At 36.2% G+C, this 23563-nt stretch overlaps 2 protein-coding genes across 7 annotated transcripts in view; both read left to right on the top strand.

The window, feature by feature from the left end:
- LOC141451914 (voltage-gated inwardly rectifying potassium channel KCNH6-like) overlaps positions 1 to 23563 on the top strand; it is a 522696-nt gene that overhangs the window by 99376 nt on the left and 399757 nt on the right. For all 6 annotated transcript variants that reach the window (XM_074123727.1, XM_074123721.1, XM_074123724.1 and 3 more), the window contains exon 2: positions 22245 to 22475. In XM_074123727.1, coding sequence (XP_073979828.1) covers positions 22346 to 22475 — 130 coding nt within the window. In that variant the 5' untranslated portion in view covers positions 22245 to 22345. The remainder of the gene's footprint in view (positions 1 to 22244; positions 22476 to 23563) is intronic.
- Positions 4247 to 7986, top strand: LOC141451799 (uncharacterized). Its single transcript, XM_074123470.1, has 2 exons — positions 4247 to 4501; positions 6237 to 7986. Exons 1-2 carry the CDS (start codon positions 4458 to 4460, stop codon positions 7870 to 7872), a joined length of 1680 nt encoding a protein of 559 aa, XP_073979571.1. The 5' UTR covers positions 4247 to 4457; the 3' UTR covers positions 7873 to 7986.

Below are 23563 nucleotides of genomic sequence, written 5' to 3'. Positions count from 1 at the left end.
ACACTCCTTTAACTACATACAGAACTCAGGACTGTACTTTGTACTGAAATAGTACTTTAGAGGAAAACCTACCTACTAATATCTCCAGAGGTGTCTCTCGTCATTAAATCGAATCGTCTTGGCGAAATGTTATGAAATAAATGGGAGTTCAATGTAGTGTACTCGGCGGATCGATTTTTTTTGTTTTGAGAATCTCAGAAAAGTGAATAATCCGCTTAGTAAAGGGGATAACTTCCGGTGGCTACATTGCTGCCAGTTCCTGTAGTAAAGTTTCTCAGCTTCCGGCGATTCTTAGTTTTCTGCTATTTTCTACAAAATGGTTCCTATGATTTTATTTTAAAATTTTTATAATGATTAGAAAAATATCGTAAATTTGAGACACTGTTCTAGAAACAATCGAATTTGAGATATTGATTTAATAAGCATAATTTCTAATGTTCAAATTCACTTCTAATGAAGCAAATTTTGTGAATTACGAGAAGCTTTTGTAAGAGAAAGTCATGTGAGTGTGCTTGCCGGATGTGGGTTATATATCTATCTATTTCCGGTTTATGACGATGTGCTATAACCTTGCAGATCCATTGGACGGCCCTTTATTCTTGTCAGGCAAGTCTCTTTTAGCATTTCTTCCAGGGCCAGATTTCTAAGAAACCCCAAGACTTCTTTCTAGTCCCCGGTAGTTCCCCCTGGTGACTGTATCTTTCTTGGATAATAGCGTCGCAGTTAGTTTATTGAGATCTGTTCCCATCTCCCCACTGTAAAGTAAGTAAAGAAAAATAATTGCATATTTTTTCAGGCGGGCTTTACGTCCAAACTACCAATTAGGTTTCTTGGACGGAGGGGAATAGCAAACATACTTTACTGTAAAATTTTTCATATTAACCATTAAATAAAATCCAAGGCCTAGACAGGGGGGATCGAACCTACTAAACCAACAATACATCTTAGCATTGCGGGTCTTGCCTAACCGCTCAGCTAATGGAGCGCCTTACAATATTAAAACCATTAAATAAAATCCAAGGTTTAGACTGGGAATCGAATCCACTAAACCAACAATACATCTTAGCATCGCGGGTCTAGCCTATAACCGCACAGCTAATGGGGCGCCTTACAAGATCAAAACCATTAAATAAAATCCAAGATTTAGTCTAGAAATCGAACCCACTAAACCAACAATACATCTTAGCTTTGCGGGTCTAGCCTATAACCGCACAGCTAATCGGGCGCCTTACAAGATTAAAACCATTAAATAAAATCCAAGGTTTAGACTAGAAATCGAATCCACTAACCAACAATACATCTTAGCATCGCGGGTCTAGCCTATAACCGCACAGCTAATGGGGCGCCTTACAAGATCAAAACCATTAAATAAAATCCAAGATTTAGTCTAGAAATCGAACCCACTAAACCAACAATACATCTTAGCTTTGCGGGTCTAGCCTATATAACCGCTCAGCTAACGGGGCGGCTCCATCTTCTCACTGAATCTGCAGGTGCCTACTGCATTCCCAGCTTCTTTGGGTTTCCCTCTGGAGCTGACCAATACATCGTGAGGGAACCTGTCAGCAAGGCTACAGTTCTCATCCGGTTGTAATTGCCCAAATAGATCTTCACCTACGTATCTCAAAGGGAGTTTGGTCTCAGCAGACTTCTTAAGATCGTTTTCTTTCTTCAACTCCTGTCGAAGTAAACCATCTCCATCCTTACTTGCGCCCAGACGCTGACCTTTATCCATTCTGCATGGTTGTTATATCATACGATGTTATATCGTACTTAAAACAGAGGCAAGAATAAACACACCACATAAACGAACCTTTATTTAAACGAATCACACTTCTACAAATCACTGCGAAAAAGTATGAGTAGAGAGGTAAAAAAACGGATGTCAATTCAACCCATAACGTATATCGACCATGATGTGTAGAGTCACAGTTATTTCCACCGTACTACACCAATCAAATCACTGTTCAGATATGACAGAGGGTGTCGTCGAATATTATATTCTACGTCAACTTGGTGGTGGGCTTGGGTGACAGTTGATTTGTGTTTTTGACCATAGCTTTTGTGGATCTAGAAATAATTGTAACTTATTGTTTTTCTATTTTCCGTAGGGGTTTTTAATGACCAGCTAACGAATTAGATGTTGAGGAAGTCTAACCCAGAAAGGGATGTTAGCATATACTGGATTACCACGCGGAGGTCCCGGGTTCGAATCCAGCTGCTGGCCCCTTAGATTCTCTTTTCTTAGGAGCTTCTTACAGCTCATTGACCGGTGATTGACACAGTGTGGTCTGTTCGGCATTGCAGTGGAAAAAGCTGTTGATGCGCCTTAACCTTTTGCGCTATTTTGGCGAGCAATGTATACGTCTTTGATAATTTTCTCCTATACTGAAAATAACGTGCTTCCCAAGTCTACTAAATTTTCTGAGATACTGTGTACTACTTGCTACATTTTTCTATTTTTCGGGTTGGTAATACTGTACTTAACTCTTAACTAAACACCTCTTATTCAAATGTGAAATTAGTGCAATTACACGAGAACTGCCTTTTTTTATTTAGTCGTATATATTAGATTTATAACGGTATAATAAATTAAAACCTGGTCAGTACAAATAATAGTTTCATTGTTATTTTTAGTAAGTACAGTCGAACCTCTCAATAACGGACACTGGTGGGGGAAAGCAAAATGGCCACTATTTGGAGGTGGTCGTTAGAAGGAGGTAGGCAAGTTTCTTGATGAAAAGATATGGGTTTTTTTTTTTCCAAACATCTATTTAAAAATTGTTTTAAGGGGAAGTATAGCAATCGTTTCAAATTATCGACACGTGAATCGATTTTCATGAATGAAGTGTCATTCGAATCGAAATTTTGTACAGATTTGCACTTTCTGCAAAACTCTCCTCATAAGGAGGGGAGTTTGCCCCACCCATGTAAGGCCCTTTCTAAAACTATTATTGCCAATATTTCTATTATAATTGTTAATAGATTTAAAAACGTACATAATTGCATAATTATTGCAGCCATATGATATGCGTCAAGTTTTTCTTAATTATCCATAAAAATTTATCAAAAAACTGCATATTATTGACTTAATTAATAATTTTTATAACAATTTTTATAATAATCATCACATTTATTCGTAACAATAGTAATTTATGGTAAAATTATCATCATACTATCATCTACTATTAGAAAAATAGAACAAACCTTTCGGACCAAGTTGACGATGGCTCGATTCGGTTTTTACAAAATCTTCCAACACATTTATTTTCTCTTCTAGAGTTAACCACTTTCGTTTGAGAGACATAGCGGGAAAAAATAATATTGTTCGTCCTCAAAGTTATATTGAAAAATGATTAAAAGCTGTACAAGATGTATGGAGCTTATATAGGGAAACTTTAGGAAAAACCAGAAAAAAAAGAAAAACTTAAGAGGGGATAATTATTTTGTTCACCGCGTCAAACGAACTTTTATGATAATAAGGTGGTCGTTGGTGGGAGGTGAAACATTTAATCCGTTCCCCAAAATCAATGTCCGCGGTCGCTATGTAGAGTGAGGAGTTAGACGGAGGTTTCTTTTATACAGAAAGTGTTATAGGGGTAAAACGGGGAAATCCAAAAACTGGTCCGTAAATGGAGGTGGTCGCTAGTGAGAGTGTCCTTTTGTGGGAGGCTCGACTGTATTATCCTTATTCGACCACTCTCAAAAAGAGAGCGAGCAATGATAAGCGAGGATGGAGGAGACTGGATAGTGAATCCAGCGTCATTGTTTGTTCATTACCGGTAAAAAAAAATCTAGAATTTCAGACGAAGAAGATGGAATTGTTTGGGTGTGGAAAAAATGAACCAAATAATAATAGAGTATGGCATTTCTCGAGAATTTACGATATAGAGAAATCAACGCTTGTGAAGTTATGGGACAAAAATGTTACACTGTTACGAAGTAGTCCAATGCTATATTGAAAGCATATTTTGCTTCTTTTTTTTATCCAGTGGGATGGGCACACATTTTTGACGGTTAATTATAGCGCAAGAGGTTAATAAAGTCTTTAAGAAGGTGGTGGCTTTAGCTGTATATAGCTGTTTGTCAGACTTCCTGCACACGGATAGTGAAATAAGGATAAAAACAAATCCATAGAGGATTAAAGGAATAATTGATCGCTTTAAGGGAAACCCATTGCCTCCTAAATGCATTTTCTTTAAAAAAAAAATTTAAAAAAATATGATAGACATTTCAATCCTTTACTATGGTAATATATGATTTAAATAAAATTAGCAAGAAATGCATCTTAGCATTTTTACGATACAAGTTTTTAATCAGTAATTAAAATCAATTAATTGAATAGTTAGTTATTGTAACTTAAATAGTAATGAAACAGTGGAAATCATTGGGTAATTTTTGATTGCTGAGATTGTGATACAGCCCCCCCCCACACACAAAAAGATGTACCTGAAGTTATGCAAGCTGCATTTTTGTTATTGCTTACAAACTGTTTATTAATGTAGGTATTTTATTTTTCTTATTTACTTTGTAATCAAGAAAAGTTATTTATTTAGCTGTCTCAATTTTGGGATGAAATTTTCTAGGAAAAGACAAAGGGTGGTTTTAAGATTGTTTTTTTTTAAAAATTTTGGTCTGTAGTGGTTGCTGCCCTTATTCAAAGGCATACTCTGTATTCTCGAGCAGGCTGTGTACTGTAGGTTTCCATAAACGGCTTTGGGATGCTGTGGCCCTAAATCAAATAATATGCATGATTAGATTTTTTTTTTGCATTCAAATTTATTATAAAACTTATTGTAAAGATTTTTCCTTTTCTATTTGAAAAACTGCAACTACAACTAGTGACTGCTGCTAGTTATTAATAAAAGTGGGTTCGTAAAGAATAAAACTCGCTAAACGTATAACAAACCTTATTTATTAGCACACAGTAACGTTACTTACAAACATTTACGTACTAGCAACTATTACTATTCACTACATTTACTACGAGGGTCGTTTGAAAAGTCCGTGCAAAGTCAGAGAGATAGCACTACTGGCGCGTATCGAGGTTATGTTTAGTTAGTAGCATCTCTTGGAAGAACACATACCAAGTTTCAGCCAGATCGGTCTATTTCTTTGTGTTTGGCATTCGTTTGAATCGAGGAAGTCGAGTGATTTTTCAAAAAATGGACGAAAAAGAATTTCGTGTGATGATTAAACACTACTTTATGAAAGGCAAAACGCCTCAAAGAGACTAAAGAGAAGCTTGATAAACATTATGGTGACTCTGCACCTTCGATTAGAACAGTTTATAAGTGGTTTCAAAATTTTCGGAGTGGCCATATGGGCACAAGTGACGCTAAACGTTCTGGACGCCCTGTTGAGGTTACTACTCCAGAAATCATTGATAAAATCCATGATATGGTGATGGATGACAGAAGAGTGAAGGTGCTTGAGATTGCTAGTGCTGTGGGCATCTCGAATGAACGGGTACATAATATTTTGCATGAACATTTGGACATGACAAAGCTATCCGCAAGATGGGTGCCGCGATTGCTCACGCTTGACCAAAAACGAAATCGTGTGAAGTGTTGCAAGGACGGTTTGCAGCTGTTCCAGAAGAATCCGCAGGACTTTAAAGCGTCATTTCGTCACTGTGGATGAAACATGGATACATTACTACACTCCTGAGACCAAAGAACATTACATTTACTATTCCCTACAGTCATTACAGTTTACTGTTACACACTTACTACATAAATTACTACACAACAAAAACTGTTCAGCGACTGAAACTACTGGTCCGCACTGCACTGGATTGCACTAGACTCGACTGCGCACTAACAAAGCTCACTAACTGACCAACTGCCCAACTGGCTGGCTAACTAACTCTGAAAAAATAAACTGTTCAACTGGGAGCGCTCACTTGCTTTTTTTTTTTTATACAGTAATGGAACGTTCTAGAGTTCACCAGAAACTTACAGAAACAATCTAGGCGTTTCTGTCTGGCCCTGGTCATGTCTGGACTTTCGACATTAGCTCAATTTTTTTTTTTGGCAGGAAACATTAATTTTAAGAACACTAGGGAATAAATGAATTCTGTAAAAGTAGATAAGTTTCTTTATTGTTCCCTGATTCATTGAGATCGAAACTAAACATTTTTCAATACTTCCTCATTCTCCGAAAAATCGATGTTTTTATTTTTCTTCTTCTTATTCTTTTTCTAAAAAAAAAAAATGTATTAATTTATTTTCCAGCCATGAATATCATGTCTATGCTATAAGCTTTAATTGGGGAAAATCTAAACCAAAACAGACCACTCAACAACCACAGATATTATTTCCTATGGAATATTCAAAACAATTGACACTGATTATTCCAGAAAGGAAAACAGTTAAAGAACCGATTTTAGAAGACATGATTAATAATCGTCTAAAAGTGGAGAGGAAAAATAAAAAGAAAAAATTATTTTTCACCCCAAAAAATAGGAAAAAAGGATTTGATAAAATGCGTAATAAACAAGTGAAAATTCCTATGCAATGGAATTTTCTAAATGATAGAAATGAGAATCATACATACATGTACGTAGATATGAATAATATTTACATAAATTATGCACCAAAAGAAAAATTGAATAACGACAATGAAACTGTTAAACGGAAAAAATTGAATTCACTAAGCGCGTTTGGTGAAAATTTAGAATCATCTAATAATTTAGATAATCAAGTTCTGGATTCAGCAGATGATTTGAGAAAACTCTTTTCCAGTCTTCAGCCAGGTAATCGTAATAATGAAAATTATGAAAATGAAAATAATGTACTAATTTCAATTGTGGGTGCTTTAAAAAATACTTATAGTTCTTCAAATATTAAAGATAATTTTGACAATACTTTAGATCAATGGCAATATTTATTTAAAGCTGAGAAAAAAGATAAACAAGAAAATTTATTGTTGAAAAGTATGTTAAACTCATTATTGTTAATATTACAAAATATGGGCATAAAGACCACTGGAGACTTTAATCATAACAACGATATTGATAACCACAATAAGATTGACGATAAGCAAATAGCTCGACATCGAATCAATGAAAACGGTGTTCAATATATCTTCCTACCAAATGTCTCCCCTGCTATAACAACAACAACAACAACACATGTTTATGATAAACTATACGAAGTATTCACTAAATCTACACTAGAAAATTTGGCGCATAATTCAACGACAACGACAACAGCAAGTCCAGCAAGAACATATAGAATAGATCACAACAAAATTGACCAACAAACTACCAAACCAGGTACGATCTATAAAAATAAAAAAAATCATGTCAAATCAGGTGATTATAGAAAAGATCGTGAAGTAACTGCAAAATCAGTTTTCACTTTTGAAGATGAATGTGTACTAAGTAATCGAAGGTGGAATTTCCATTGGTTGAATTTTACAGAAGATAATCATAATAATTTAAAAAGAAATACACGTGATTTGATTAGCATAGATAAATCAATAAAAAATCTATTTGAAAATAATAAAAAAAATAAATATAAAATTAATAAAAGACTATTTAATTTTCTAACAACAGCAACGGTTGATAATTCTGTAACTGAATGTCATGCATCAACTCCAAGTTGTGGTGAACAAATTAAGACAACAACAAGAAAATTTCGCAAAAAGACTAACAGAAGATCAAAAATTGTCAACAATAATGTTACCACATCAACACCAGTACCGATTGAAGATAATAATCTTGCGACAGTTTCTTTGTGCTCAGGTAGTGCGGTATGCCCAGTTTGCAACAAGACTTTTAAATTTCAATTAAAATCGAACGCAAGACTGGCTAGGTCTTTAGCAAAGAAACCAATCTTGAGTTGGAAGTCAAGACAGGAGAGATAACTGCTGATTAGATTCCAAGGACCAGTCCTTGTTGGCTGTTGAAACTCTTATTGACTTCTTCTCATTGAACTCCCGTTAGCTCTATTTTGAGTGGATAATAAATGAATGAATATAGATTAATAGTGTTTTTCTTTAATCGTTAAATAAAGTAAGAGTATTCAGAAATTATATTTAGCATTATTATGCTAAATTTAGCGAAGAAATGTTCAAATTTTCAGTCGCTAGTAATTGCAAAATGTTCAATCGCAGTTTTGTACTCTGATACCGCAGTGTTTGCTTAGTTATTAATTTTAGTTCTTTTTTATAATTAGTTATCTAGCGTACAAACAGAGTAATGCAGCATCATTGATTGTATTCATCATAGTACGTATGTTTATTGTATCACTGCCCTTGTTTCGGATTTTCAGCCATCATCAGAGGTTTGAAATCTACCTCTGATGATGGCTGAAAGTCCGAAACCTAATTAAAGTACAATAAATACGTGTACAATCTTATTTTATCCATTACAGCGGACCTAACCATATTTTCAAACCAGCCTCGAGCGGATATCCTCGAGCAACCGTAAATTTCGCTAAAAACGGAACTTTATACACGGAAGCTTATCTCTCTCTCTCTCTCACTCTCCCTTTATTACCTGTAAAGGCCGTAAATGGATTTTTGGAAAATTTAGCAATAATGCTTTTCCTCTGCTGCTGATGGATGCTATTTGCCTATCATGCACAGACCATGTTGGATTAATCTAGTATATACAGGGTGTTCATTTTAAGACGGCTCATGCCTTGGCAATATTTTTAGTAGAAAGGAGATGAAAAAATACATAAAATTGACCTATCGCGTGCTCTTCTTTCTTTTTGATAACAAGTTAACAAATTGAAATATGATTAATAAATACCAGATTTTGAAATGGCCTAGCACCTTTAATTTTGAAGATATCGAATTGCGGTTTCCGGTTTTTTTTTCATAACTTTGTATACTCTTTGTAACTGTGTATATGAAAATGGGGGTCAACTGCGAACACTCACTTTTGGTCGAGCGTCAGCCGCGTATGCGGGCAGGGATCTAAGAATCAAGTCACATATTCTGAAACTAGAGGTGACGGGTAAAAAATTTTTCCTCTACCATTTTTTGCTCAGATCAACCGTTTAACCATGAAATGCATTTGAGCCGTCTTAAAATGAACACCCTGTATATAAATATATACACATTCGAAGTTATTTACTTTTAGCTTTTAAGTGGTTAAATTTTAAAAATATCTAGTGTATGACGTAGCCATCGGCAATTGAATTACCATTGTGTTCTATTAACAACAACGTTGATGTGTACGCTTTTGAAACTAACGTTAAAGCTATCTACTATCTCTCTCGAACACTTCACCAATGACAGGCTCTGAACATGAAATGCAATATATGCATAGAAACAAACAACACCAAAAAAGCGAAGAAAGCCATTATTTCCTGTTGTGTTTTACCATGATTTCGTAATTAAAAATATGTCTAAAAAAAAAATATAATTTAGAGATAATTCTCTGATAGATTTCCCTTGCTATCCCTGAGTTGTTCACTTTTAGGAAACATTTATTCCAACTCTAAATGCACACCAACAAATTTGTCTCGAAAAAATTGTTTTTTTTTGGGGGGGGGGGGAATATGATAAAAATACAAAATCCATTGAGTAAGTTGATACTTACGGCATTTTGGGGATTTTATACGTGAACTTGGAATTTAATGAATACAAAAAACCATCCTATATAATATAAAATCATGTTTTACAAGCTCTATTTGGCACCTTATGGTTGAAACATCATCACCATTAGATTAGGAATTAAGACACTTGGTGAAAGCTCCTAGAAAAATATGTGAAGGCATGAGTAGTAGGAAGTTGTACGTTCTGGGTCACTTTTGCATGAGTAGTAGGAAGTTGTACGTTCGGGTTCACTTTTCATAAACTAAGTCCAAATCATTTAATATGGTTGTACGGTTCTGGGCCACTTTTCAAAAACTAAGTCCAACAGTTAGGTCCTCAAAGAGCCCAGAACTCCAGGCCGTATAGCATTCCTGTGAACAACCTCGCACGTTTCCCCTCCTTTTCCTTGACCAAACCTACAATGGCCTACAATTGTTATAAGGCCCTTAGATGCATTAGATTTGTTCGACTGCAATGGCCCTAAGGCCTACTATTATTTAGTATAGTGTATAAAATAGAACGGAAGTATCAAAACCTGAAACTGGACAGAAACAGAGAAAACAAAAGCTTGGCCTCAGACGGATATAATGGAACCTGTTATAAGTAGTATTTACCCAAGAAATATTTTTCTCACTTAACCAAAGCCAGTGAGTTTAAGTGGCGAGTGAAAGAGCGACACTATTTCCTCGAAAGAACTGCGCCAAAAAAGGGGAGTAAATGTGGCGTTTAACACGCCATTGCATGATTTACTGATAGTTATATTTATTTTGCGTGCTGCTCCCCTGCGCCATTGTACATTTGGCTTTTCTCTCGCTGACTCATTCTTCCTCTTTTATCAATAAATTTTGTCGTATTTTGTTTTGTTTTCAAACTTCTGAGTAATTCCTTTTGTTTCATATTTCATAACCCTTGTCACATCCTGTGAGAGAGGAAGCGATTCACTCCTGGGGGCGACCTCTCTACCGAATAAACCATCTGGAAGTGACCTGTTTATTCTCCGTACTCTTTAAACTTTAAAAAGAGAATGCGAGGTGCCGTGACAAAAGATTAATTGTTTTTTGGGCGGAAATTCCTCTTGTGTAATAATTTTTTATCCGCATAAAGAAAAGAAAAGAGAAAACTACCTCACCCTCAAGAGCCCTTAACTAAATTTTTCCCTGATTAAATGCTTCGAATAAACGTTGTAGACGTCATGAGAGTGTACATGAAGTTGAAAGAAAATAGAATAATGAAAACTAGTACTTCCGGATTTCCGGATAAGCTTTTAAATTTAAGCTACCAATTTAAACCCTCTCTATATAAGACCCTTATGTATAAAACGCAGGACTGAAATAATACTATAAAGGGCAACGTCCCCACCAACCTCCTCTGGTCATTACGTTTTGCAATCATTGACGATAATTCATTGCCCATTTCTAAGTCCACCCAGTTTGACTGGAAACTACTGTTTCAATGAAAAGTAACTGAATTTAGGGAATGGAGAATAGCATCCGGAAGTGGGTGGTCAAAAAAAAAAGAAGTTGTCTTTTAATCGATCTCTTTTGTTTAGTCTAGTGCAGTGGTACCCAAACCAGTGGTCCGCGGACCACCAGAGGTCCGCAAGAACTAAAATATGGTCCGCGAAATACTTAAGCTTTTTAAAATAATAATAATATTTATTTGACATGCGACTACGTGTGCGGCGACGACGCGGTGAATGGGGACGTCGTCGATCGAGCGTAGAGCGCCTAAAAACAAGTTCCCAGGAGTCGACTAAAAGCAGCAAATGATGATGGTGCGTGTCGCTTTGAGCGATCTCATCAATCCCAGGATTACTACCCCATCTTGTTTAGAAAATGCAAGCTCAAAAAGCACATTAATATAACTGAAAACATAATCACAATGTTACGATGTAGTTTATTTTTAAAATCTTAAAAGTAGTTTACTGTGATATTGAACCTTTTGGTCCCTGCTGCTAACAACAAATTATTAAATTGGTCCCTGGTCATAAAAAGGTTGGGAACCGCTGGTCTAGTGGTACGTTAGTGAATAATGATAGGACGTTCAGGGTAGGAAGTGATACGTAGCTGCATAAACTGGGAGGAGTTTTAGATCCCATTGTTATCATTTAGGAGGTTGAAGAGAAGATAGTAGAATAATAATCTTCTTGTATTTGTGGGCATCATCAGAAGACTTAATGGCAATAAATATCTCTAAAGAGTAGCCTGTTTCATGAAAAATATAAGTCTAATGAGAATGTGGTATCTGTTATTGAAAAAGTACTCGTTACGCTTGTATGTACAAAACAAAATGGCTGCCTCGGGGACATATTTGATCGTACAAAATATATCCTGAAATACGGAGTCCTTATTTACTTCTGTCGGGTTTGGTGTTTACTTGATGTATCGGTGGCTTAGGGTAACCCCACCCCCCATCACCACCCTAGAAGAGGTACTTTACTATAAAAACTTGGCGATATACATATATATATAAGTAAGTCCCACACACCTGTTCTATCTAGAGATGACGTTGCATCAGCTAGTTCCAAGATTCATCTGTTTACTTTAAATATATTTATTTATTCAAATATATATTAACATTTTGTTTGCTTCTTTTGTATGATTTTATTTATAGTAAACTATTTACACAATGTGACCAAAGCTAACTTCCACTATCTGTGCTACTTTTTATGCCTTTCCCCATGCGCCAGACTCCTTCATTACTTCTACTTGCGCCGCCATTTTGTAATATTTCTGGTGCTTATAGATTACGTGTTTATTCTAATGTTCTTGTTGTTGATCATTTTCTTCTACTTCTTCTTCCTTTTTTCTTTTGCAGTCATTACCAATTTCTGTTTCTCTCTCTCATTGCCCCGTTAGCGGAAGTGTTCATGTTTTCACTGTCAGTGACGTATTGATATCGCATGTATATTGAAATAAAGGGATAATCGTAGCGTAAATTCAAATCTCAAAAATTCTCAAAAAGTGAAAAATCTATCCAGTTTAAGTTTTACGTCTCTTAGAGGAATTTCCTTCCGGTTACAAACTTTTAGCAATTTTATTTAATCCTCTGTAGTGATAATAACCAATTACCTAAAAATAGCTCTCCAGAGAGACAGCAGGAGTGCCTAGTCTCTTTCTTGCACAGGATTTCCTTGCCCTTGTTGGTCCTTTCCCTGCTTTCAGCCTAGAACTAGAGCTATTTAAAAAAAAAAAAAAGGATCGCGCGGGGAGGGGAAAAAACCTGATTAAAGTGGCATTGTCTGCTGTAAATTGAAAGGATATTGGGTATTGGCCAAGCGGCGGGAATAGGAAGTGGGGGTGTGGATCCTGTGCCCTTCCAATGTTACCAACATAGCGATTAGTGGTTTGTGGGGTTGCTATCGATATATATATATCGATTGACACTAAGGAAAGATGAACTCTGTTGATTTTATATCTTGTCCTCAACCACCTGTCCTGCTGCCAGCTTATTGGCCGGCGGCCCTCCTTACTGGTCCACCTTCACCATAATCACTACTGGCGCCCCACCCGTTATATCTATATATTTTAGATAAATTACTAAACTAACAGATGTGATCTTGTCCAAGGTCAAAACATTGCTAATTTAATAAATATCTTACCTAAGTTTTTTACGCGGTTTATTAGCCGTCATTTAAGTTACTTTTAGCTTAATATTTTATTTATGGCTGGCATCTTTTTAATTAAAAATAAATTTATCTAATTTAAAATTACGAAACTTTTGGTGTAAATACGCTCGGCTATCGTGGCGCCTATAATAATACTAGTAAAAATAATAATAATAATAATAATAATACAATAATAACAGTACTTTACTTAAAAAAGTAACTACCTACATCTTTTTAAAAAAATAAGAATGGCATGGCTACAGCTGTATGCCAGAGTTTACTATAAATGAAAATAAAACTATTTTTCTTAATGAAATAAACAAAAAACTAGTCCACTAACTCCCAAAGTAAGAATTAAGTTTAATTATTCTTATCAACTCGACGCACTGAAAAGTAACCTTACAAAAAAAAAGCCTCCTTGGTTTTTCTTAAAGGACCCTTTACTTTCTTTAAAATTCTCTTCCTGTGCAAGATAAGTTACTGCGATCGTGCAAATTTTCTATTTTTGGTTTTTCCCCGGAAATGTCTGTTTGTAGGTGATTGCTCTCAGTTCGGTGCGTGTGTGTGGATGTGAGTACAGGAAGCAAAATGGTTAGCACACTCAACAACGGAATAATGTGGAAAGTTGAAAGTCGATAATATTCGATTAAGTCCGATATGAAGAATAGACGACAATAAGCCTTTGTTTTGAATTTGACTAGTCGAAAGTTCAGCTTTACTCAAGTAACTTTTCATTACGATTTGGAATTTTCCTCGAAAACGGCTCCAGAATTTTCTTTAAAAATGATGCTAATCTTTGATTAGCACTTATGCCAACTGAACCCCTGACAGGTACCGAAATTACATCCATCATCAGAGGGAAGATTAAACAGTTTAGTGTAGAGAGAATTAAGAGAAGTCAAAATATTCATAAAAATGAAAATATTTTAATTTCGAAACAGAATTCAAAATATTATAACGGAAGCAAAAAAAAAAAAAGGTCGTTAAGAGAACAAAAGTACAAACCACAATTTGGACACGAATTCATCGGCTACTTCTTCTTGCAGTGTTACGCAACATGAGAGCCGAATGATGGCGGCTGCTTAATGGCCGGAAAATATTAGTATAATGCCAGCCAGACAACCACAATGTCGGTCCAGTGTCGCGGAAGCGGAAAATTAGCTATATTCTGCTAATTATTATCGCATCACTTCTCAAATTGATGGTGAAGACTTCCTTTGTTCTCGGCGCACTGTCGTCTGCTCATACTGATTATGTATTTCTAAAATTTTGATTTTGGTTAAATATTTTTTGAAAACTTTTCATTAACTTCATTAAGAAAGTTACTAATTGTGAAAGACTCAACTAGATTTCATGTGGAATTAAAATTTCATTCATTTTTTTTTTTCAAGAAAATGGAATTTCCTTAGAAAAGAAGCTTTAGTCTTGGAAAAGAGATAACAAATCAAGGGGCTATGGGGCTACATAAGTACAATGTGGTTACTAAGTTTGAGGCAAATCATAATAGTTATTTACCAGGGCGCCACGGTAGCCGAGCGGTTATAGGCTAGACCTATAAGATGTATTGTTGGTTAGTGGATTAGATTCCTAGTCCAAACCTTGGATTTTATTTATTGGTTTTAATCTTGTAAGGCGCCCCAATAGTTGGGCGGTTATAGGCTAGACCCACAAAGCTAAGATGTATTGTTGGTTAGTGGGTTCGATTTCTAGTCTAAACCTTGGATTTTATTTATTGGTTTTAATCTTGTAAGGCGCTCCATTAGCTGAGCGGTTATAGGCTAGACCCGCAATGCTAAGATGTATTGTTGGTTAGTGGATTCGATTTCTCCGGACTAGGCCTTGGATTTTATTTAATGGTTTTAATCTTGTAAGGCGCCTCCATTAGCTGAGAGGCTATAGGCTAGACCCGCAAAGCTAAGATGTATTGTTGGTTAGTTGATTTGATTTCTAGTCCAAACCTTGTATTTTATTTAATGGTTAATAAAAGAAATTTACAGTAAAGTATGTTTGTTAGTCGCCTCCGTCCACGATATCTTATTCGATAGTTGGACGTAAAGCCCGCCTGAAAAAGTAGGCAAATACTTTAATTTACTAGAAAAACTAAAGTAACGTGGAAATCCCTACGGTAAAATCTTTTAGATTGAAGTGATAGTTTTTCACTTAAATTATGCGTGTAAAAGAAATCCAAGATTTTCCTGATTTTTGCCATGTTTTTTCTATTTTTGACTCTTATTTTGGATTTTCATTCATTATCAAAAGCTGATTCATCAGCTTTGTGTTCAGAATTCGAGTTGAACTACATATGTTGCTGACGTACTGTACTCGGTCATCAAGAGTAGTAGTGTAGTTTAATCGGTCAGAATTATGAAAAACATGAAGTTCTACGATGAACTCATGGTTATTATTCAGTAGTGCTCCTAACCACATTTCCCAAAAGACAAAATTATTTAAGATCGTGTGCTTTAAATGTTTGCTTTTTTCGCATGGACTAAAACCAAATTTCCTGGATTACGTGAAACTTTAATCACCATGATAGTTTGATGTTTGAACAAGACCGGATATGAATGTGTAGGGGAAGATTTGGTGGGGGGCAGAAGATGGCGGTCCAAGAGGATGGTTACTGCCAAAGGGATGCACGACTCCTTTCTTCACTAGTCTAAATGGAATTAGGTTTTTCCTAGCCTAGCGTCCTTTTTGCTAGATCCAGTCCCGCTTGATAGGAAGGTTGAGGGCGAAGACTAGAGCAGCAAATTGGAGCATAAACCCCACCCCCACCCGAAGAGGGTGTGTCTCTCAGTTAGAGTGTATGCATTCCGATTGGGTTACAGTGGAGACTAAAGTGTAAGCTAAGGGGAACACCATAATAGGGTGTGAGTTCTCAACGAGCTTTAGCATCTTAAGTACCACATTCTCTCTCTCCACCCGCCCAAACCCAGATGGCCTCAATACTGCTCACTATTACTACTCTGGTCTCACCCGAGTAGTAGCCACCAAGAAGAAGATCGACAATAAACAACCCATACTCAGCGACGTTTATAACCCTAGTGGATGGAACACTAACCTTCCAGATATGAACTAAAACTGGGCCAACAGATATTCATTCGCTCTAAGCTCATTTTTCTGTGCATTACATTCTGCTTAAATTCTATTACATTTAAGTTTGTGAACTTCCAAGTATTACCCATAAAAAGCTTCATGTGGGTGCTTAATCAACTTCATCTTAACTCACTTTACGTTATTCCAATCTAAGGAAATTCTAATGGATGTAACTTAGACTAATTGATTGATAAAAAAGATATTTTTTATTTTTATATACAAGAAAATATAACTAAATGTATGTACAAAATAACTAACTAAAAATACTACCTACAACTAAAACATGTTAATAAGTGAGGGCTTCATAATAATAATAAAAATATCTACACAAATAATGGTTAATTACCAAGAAAATAAATAGAAAACTTGGAAAATTCAAATTAGCATAAAAGTAAAAAAAAATGCCTATTTTTTCAGGCAGGCTTTAAGTCCATCTACCAAATTAGGAGCCGTGAACGGAGGCGACTAACAAACATACTTTACTGTAAAGATCTTATACTAACCATTAAATAAAATCCAAGGTTTAGGCTAGAAATCGAATCCACTAAACCAACAATACATCTTAGCATTGCGGGTCTAGCCTATAACTGCACGGCTATCGTGGCGCCTTACAATATTAAAACCATTAAATAAAATCCAAGGTTTAGGCTAGAAATCGAACCCACTAACCAACAATACATCTTAGCATTGCGGGTCTAGCCTATAACCGCTCAGCTAATGGGGCGCCTAAACAATTACTATTAAATAAACAATATCCTTACTTTAAGAAGATTCACAAAAAAAATAGGAAAAAGAAATCATTCAGCTTATTCTATATGTCCTGGCTCTAAAAAACTCAGTAAATACATTCATTGCTCCATCGTACGTTTGTAATATATTTGTATAAATATATATATTTTTTTTAATGATGTTAAAAGTTGGACAAATTAAAATGCTATGAGCTAAATCGTCAGGTTCATTTAAAGTACACAGCTTACAGGAGTGGCTAGAGTCGAACTGAAATTTATTTCTATCCAGGTAAATGCCAGAACGTTTTTATTAGCTACACGTACTTGGGCTAGCAATCTTAGTTTACTTGTGGGAGTGTGAGGGAATACAAAGGGATATATCGGGATAAATTAAAGATTACTTTTACAATATTAAGTAAACTTAAAAAAGAAACGGATTTAGAATCTCTTTCTAGCTTCAGCCAAATCTTCTATTCCAATTGTTGCATTAAATTAAGGTATTGATTTACATACTAATTAGTGTCTTTCTTGTTGAAGCTTTCTATCTCAGAAGCTCTGGGTGTGTAGGTGCATTTAAATTAGCCCGTCCGTTTACAGTGTAGATGCAGATCTGGTCTTGTAAACATTCATTGTTCGGACAAAGGTAATCACCACTATCATTTATAATTACCTATTATATCAGGGCGCTGCCTAACTTAGCTGTGATGAAGTCATATGTTTGATACAGGATTCTCAATCGATTACGTAAGTTTTTGGAGAGAATATCAAATCCCAGTTATCGACTCGCTGCTTGGTATACATATAATGTAAATTACAAATGTCCGCTTCCGAGAAATCGTGCGTCTTATAGTCAAATAAAAAAATGTTCTTATTTGCTTCAATTGTATAGATACTGGTTTGAAGAAGACATCCAGCATCTTTTTGCTCTGCTGGAAGTGCATATCATCAACTCGTGGACACCCCTAGCCTCTCTGACTAAAGAGTTTACAAAAGTTTGTTTCGCCTTACAGCTTCTGTTATGGAGGATGGAACAAAACTGACTTGTGGACATAGGATGTATAAACAGCGAAGTCTCGTTGTCATCATTCCATGAGGAAGTGGGCTCCAGTAGTGCTAACATACTGTCTTACTGAGACAATCTTCAGCACTAATCGTCTTTAGTGAAGCCGAGTCGTGTTTTGTGCGCGGTAAAGGTGTGAATGGAGCAATTTTAAGATTTTGTTTACTGGAGGTAGTTTTGAGATCGATTGTGTACAGTATCGATGATACTGTATGTATTAAGTTTAGTCACTTCCAGTCTCTAGTATAGTAATTGCCTATTTTTCCAGGCGGGCTTTACATCCAACTACCAAATTATTTTTTTGAGGAATAAATATTCTGTAACAGTTTATTCTGTTTTTTAACACTATTAATGTTTTAAAAATAGAAAACTTTTCCCCGCTGAAAGTAGCTCGCCCTTTTAAAGCATTAATTGCCGCATTAATTAATCTTAAATGTCATCCAATGTCGCGGATGTGCTACCTAAATACTAGTACCCCACCGGCTTTGTAAGCCTAATTATATTTAACTAAACTTTTTTGATTGTTAACGTGGTTATTATTGTTAAAGTTACGTGTTTTCTTTCTCTTTCTCTTGTTAATGGTAGTACAGAGATCGTGACAAATTTACGATTTAGAGTTTCCACAGCATTTTTTTTTTTTTTTTTTTGACGTCCCCTGAGTTCGAAAAAGTGGGTTTTTTGAAGGTTATTTTTGTGTGATAAAAAAAGAAATGATTTCAACTACAAAAAAATTGCAGGAACCTGAAACTTTATATTTAGATTACTTCCTGCAATGTCCTGTTAGCCATCACAAGTATCGCGTATTTTCGGTTTTTTAGATTTTCTCGGAAGTGGCTCCTCGATTTTCTTTTTTCTTAACGCATTGTACTCATGATGGTCAAGAACTTTAATTTTGAAAGATTTTTCCGGGACAACTATATCAGGGTATTTCTGCGGGAGGGGATGGTTTGTAAGGCTTTTTCCCTGATTGGAGTGTAGTGTAGGATTTGATAGTATAATGTCCTGCAAATTATAACTCGAACTCAACTCAACTGTTAAAATACACTACGGCCCATTTAGGACCTTGGTCTCCGCCAGTACCTGATTCCCAAAGCATCTCTATCTAGAGCTTTTCTTCTCCACTGTCTTAGATTTAGTTCCCGGAGATCCTCTTCCACATCGCGCATCCAACGCAGCCTAGGTCTCCCCCTCAGTCTACTGCCTCCTGGGTGACCCCTCCACCGCTTTTCGTGGTGCTCTCTCACTTAACGCAACCTTCCCTGCTTGACGACGGATACTAAATCCTCTTCCACGGTACCAATCTCTTAACTCCGCGTTTTTTTCGGCACCTCCAGACTCCATCTTGGCACACTCTGGTCCTTAGATCGCCCTCAATACACCAAATTATAAAGCAGGATTAAACATGTTGATTGAATCCCAGGATTAATGGAAAATCCACAACCGAAAGTTTCTCTTCCGGGAAACTGAAAGCATTATTCCCTCTTCTTCTCAGAGATTTTTCCCAAAAACATGGCTCCCAGAGATTTCCATTCCATTTTGATTAAAGGAATTCTTGAATGAGGGTACAAGTATTCTTCCTCCAAACCTACCTTTATAGTAACATGTACGGTTCTGTGTATTTTAAATTATAAAACGGTGGGGTCAGTTAAATGTCTTAATCTTGAGCACCATTTTGGAAAATGGTTTTTCCAATTTTTTAAGATTTTTTTTTTTGGGGGGGGGGGAAATGCCTCTCAAAATTTTCTTCTAAAATATTCCTTGAGAATTGTACAGTAAGGGGAGGGGTAGAGTGGTGAATTCACGGCAGATTATTGGATAATTACATGCTATTTTTAATGTTTACTATTGGTTGAAATGAAAACTAAACAATATCTCGGAAGATTTCCTATTTTTATGATAGCCAAACTATCTAATAAATATTTCGCTAGTTGGCACGGCACTATATTGCGTATCTATATTTGAGGGGTGAGGAAGAATCTCTAGAATCAACTACTATGGCGCACTCTATAAATATCTGGGTAATTAACGTCAACGTTTATTGGAAAGCACCAGTTTCCTGTGAGCTTGGATTGTGTGTTCGTGGAAAATATTAATTAAAAAGAAAAATCCATTACAATTTTCCACAATGGAATTACGGCGAATAGTTTTTTCTGATAGAACCAATTTTCTCTTTAGATAACGTAGTTTTCCCAAACTGGACTCCTGAACAGTATTCATGGAAATCGTCATTTATTGCTTTTGTTTCGAACATTTCCGGTGGAGACTTCATTTTAACTGCACGTCTGCAGGAAGGAAGTGGTCACTCTTTTCCGCTAAAGAGCAAGTTTCCGCCAGGTATGGCATTCAGCCCTATAGCCCTTGGAGATAACCTCTCTTTCTTTGCAGGGTCCAACGATTTTTTTGGGGGCATTATCTGCTCTAATCAACTTCAACTTCTTAAAAATCGGCGTAAGAGGCCCTTGAAGTTAATGAGAATGAAGCTAAAAAAAACTTGTTATTACCTGATCTCGATTTTTAAACGACGAAGAAGGATGCGCACATGGAACGAACGCAGTCAGGATGTTCCATCTCTTATTACGGAATACCAGAGTAACTCCATGGGGAAGCGGAAGGATTTTCCATTCAGTAGCAGAAGACATTCTACAGGATGGTTCGGAATACTGGGCAACCTCCAAAAATAATTAATGTCGAAAGTTAAAATCGTATGAAAATGGAGAGAGGAGAGAGGAGGAGAACAAGAGAGGATTTAGGGGAAAAAAAGGAAATTATGAGAGAAAACAGAAGTAAGAAAGGATGTTGGCAGAAAGTGGGAATAGTTTAGATAACTTGGGCATGATTCGGGTGTAGAACTTGGCCAGTTTCCTTCTTTACTTTCACCTGTAGCAGCGGCTTGTGGGAAGAAGGGCTTGAAAGAGTGTCCTACGAGAGAAGTGGCCTAAGAGAGTGTAGATCTCTGTAGATAGACGAAGGAGGGGATGGCCAGCAAGTTGTTAGGAGGAAGAGATGGAGGACGAAAGAGGTTTAAAAGGTGGGGATGGGATTGGCAGGATGATATGGAGAGACTAGAGGCAAATTGTCGAAGGATACCCAATTTTAAAAAGAAAAAAAAGTAAGTAGAATCTCCTCTGTTCGGCAAGTACCAAAAAGCCATCATAACGCAACCTTTCCGATTTCTACGCAATCAAACAGGAGATAGATGCCCCGAGGCTGGACCCACAAATCCGTGCTGCATAACCGCGCCCAACAGTTCTCCACAGGTTGCTATTGTTCTTAGGCCCTCCTAAAGACAAAACTATACCTTGTTCGGTTACATTTCCATCGCTGTTGCAGTAGTTTTCTTTCTGAACTAAGTCACATACTCTAGTCGAGAAAGTTGTGGAAAACAACTTGAAACAAGTTTTCTCCTTTTGGTTCACTCCATTTTAGAGAGCCCCCTCTCTCTCCCTCTCTTTCTCTGCTCGATTCTCCAGGCCGTGCACGCTCACATTTCCTTTTCATTGCACTAGTCACATACAAGATTGTCGTCAACTTTTATATCTTTTCTTAACTTTTAAGCTCTGGCAAGTTGGAAAGATTAGTTTCGATAGAAGTGGGTAATCGATAGTGGTGTGCAATCGATAGTTCTTTAAACAAAAGTTTGAAGGACGCTTTTAGTTAGCATTTTCCTGGTTCTTCTTATTGTCCGGTAATGGTCTACAGCTAGAGAGTCCGGCAGTACATTAAAAAAATGCTTCGGGTGCCAATGACTTTAGTAAAGTAAAGTAAATTTTCTATTTTTTCAGGCGGGCTTTAAGCCCAACTACCAATTAGATGACGTGGACTGTGGCGACTAGCAAACATACTTTACTGTAAAGTTCTTTTATTAACCATTAAATAAAATCCAAGGCTTAGACTAGAAATCGAATCCACTAACCAACAATACATCTTAGCATTGCGGGTCTAGCCTATAACCGCTCAGCTAACGGGACGCCTTACAAGATTAAAACCATTAAATAAAATCCAAAGGTTTAGACCAGGAAATCGAATCCACTAAACCAGCAATACACCTCAGCATTGCGGGTCTAGCCTATAACCGCTCGGTGCCTACCGTGGCGCCTGCCAATGACTTTAATTGTTGATCATCCTTAAATAAAAATAACATTTAAAAAAATAAATAAATAAACTAATTTATTGTTTTGTTTTTCTTTTTGAATTCCAGATCGAAGCTTTGTGGTGGCGAACGCCCAACAGAATTCCTGTCATATTATTTATTGTTCTGACGGGTTCTGCCGGTTGACCGGATTCAGCCGGGCGGAAGTTATGCAAAGGCCTGCCGTCTGTGATTTCCTGCACGGCCCGCTAACATCTCAGCAGGCCGTCACTGTGGTCAAGGAAGCGTTAGCAGCCGGTGTTGAGAAGCACTTCGAAATACTTTACTATAGGAAAGATGGTAAGTTTTTTTTTACATTCTTCTGTCTATCAAATTCATTTATTGTATTCTTAAAAATTTAGTTAGAGCCATAACCTTGTTAACTGGCGACATCAAAGGAGAAACTTGTTTATAATAATTTAATCAATTAAAGATGCTAATTTGTTTTTGTTTTTCACTAAGAAAATTATCCTGATGTATCGATTAAACCAATTTAAAAATTCACATACGATGAAAAGAATATAAAGGCACAACAACATATCGAACATCTTGTACGGGCGATAATCGAACTTTACAGGGCAAGTGTATTTTAGGAAAAATCAAAAAGTAAATACCTTAAACACATTAACCGGATTAGCATTAACCGTTTTACACCTGAGTATAAATTAGATCCAATAATATCCAGCGGTATAGGTCAGAGGTGAAAATTTATTGGCTATCTTATCAGGGCAGATTAGCCGATTACGTCTGTTAGTTTGGCATCCTAACAGCGCTTTTATCTGGCCAGCTTTTGTTGTATGTTATAATATTATCACTTTGTCTTCAATTTAACATTTATAACAATAAATAAATAAATAAGCTATTTATTGAGCTCTAGAAAATAGGCATAAATCTAACAAACAATATTTCAAATTTAAGTTGCCTTGTCTTGAGTACATGAAACGATAATGGGAGTTTTTAAATTTAAGTTGTCCTTGTCTTGAGTACATGAAACGATAATGGGAGTTTTTTAATTTAAGTTGTCCTTGTCTTGAGTACATGTGGGAGTTTTTAAATTTAAGTTGTCCTTGTCTTGAGTACATGAAACGATAATTGGAGTTTTTAAATTTAAGTTACCCTGTCTTGAGTACATGAAACGATAATAGGAGTTTTCAAATGTAGGTTGCTCTTTCTTGAGTACATGAAACGATGATGGAGCTTATAAGTACATCAAATTTGAGCTAAGAAACTTTCAACTTTGAGATCAGAAATTTTTTTTTGTTAAAAAGGAAGGATACAATAAAGTTCAACATTAAAAGGAAGTCGTGAACGTCCATTCACACCCAATTTTTTTTTTTAAAGGGGAAAATATTGAGGTGACCCAAGTTTCCGTTTTGAGACCGGTTGTA

The sequence above is a fragment of the Rhodnius prolixus genome, unplaced genomic scaffold (genome assembly GCF_049639745.1).
Source record: "Rhodnius prolixus isolate KJV_2025 unplaced genomic scaffold, Rpr scaffold_14, whole genome shotgun sequence".
Lineage (NCBI taxonomy): Eukaryota > Metazoa > Arthropoda > Insecta > Hemiptera > Reduviidae > Rhodnius > Rhodnius prolixus.
Note: the sequence above shows the minus strand (reverse complement) of the source record. Positions and strands in the feature narration are given on the sequence as shown.

What these genes read in the sequence shown, in the direction of transcription:
- LOC141451799 (XM_074123470.1), top strand. Translation starts at nt 4,458, where the DNA reads ATGCAAGCTGCATTTTTGTTATTGCTTACAAACTGTTTATTAAT. An exon ending in CTTACAAACTGTTTATTAAT is followed by an intron (nt 4,502 to 6,236) that starts GTAGGTATTTTA and finishes TTTATTTTCCAG; the next exon opens with CCATGAATATCATGTCTATG.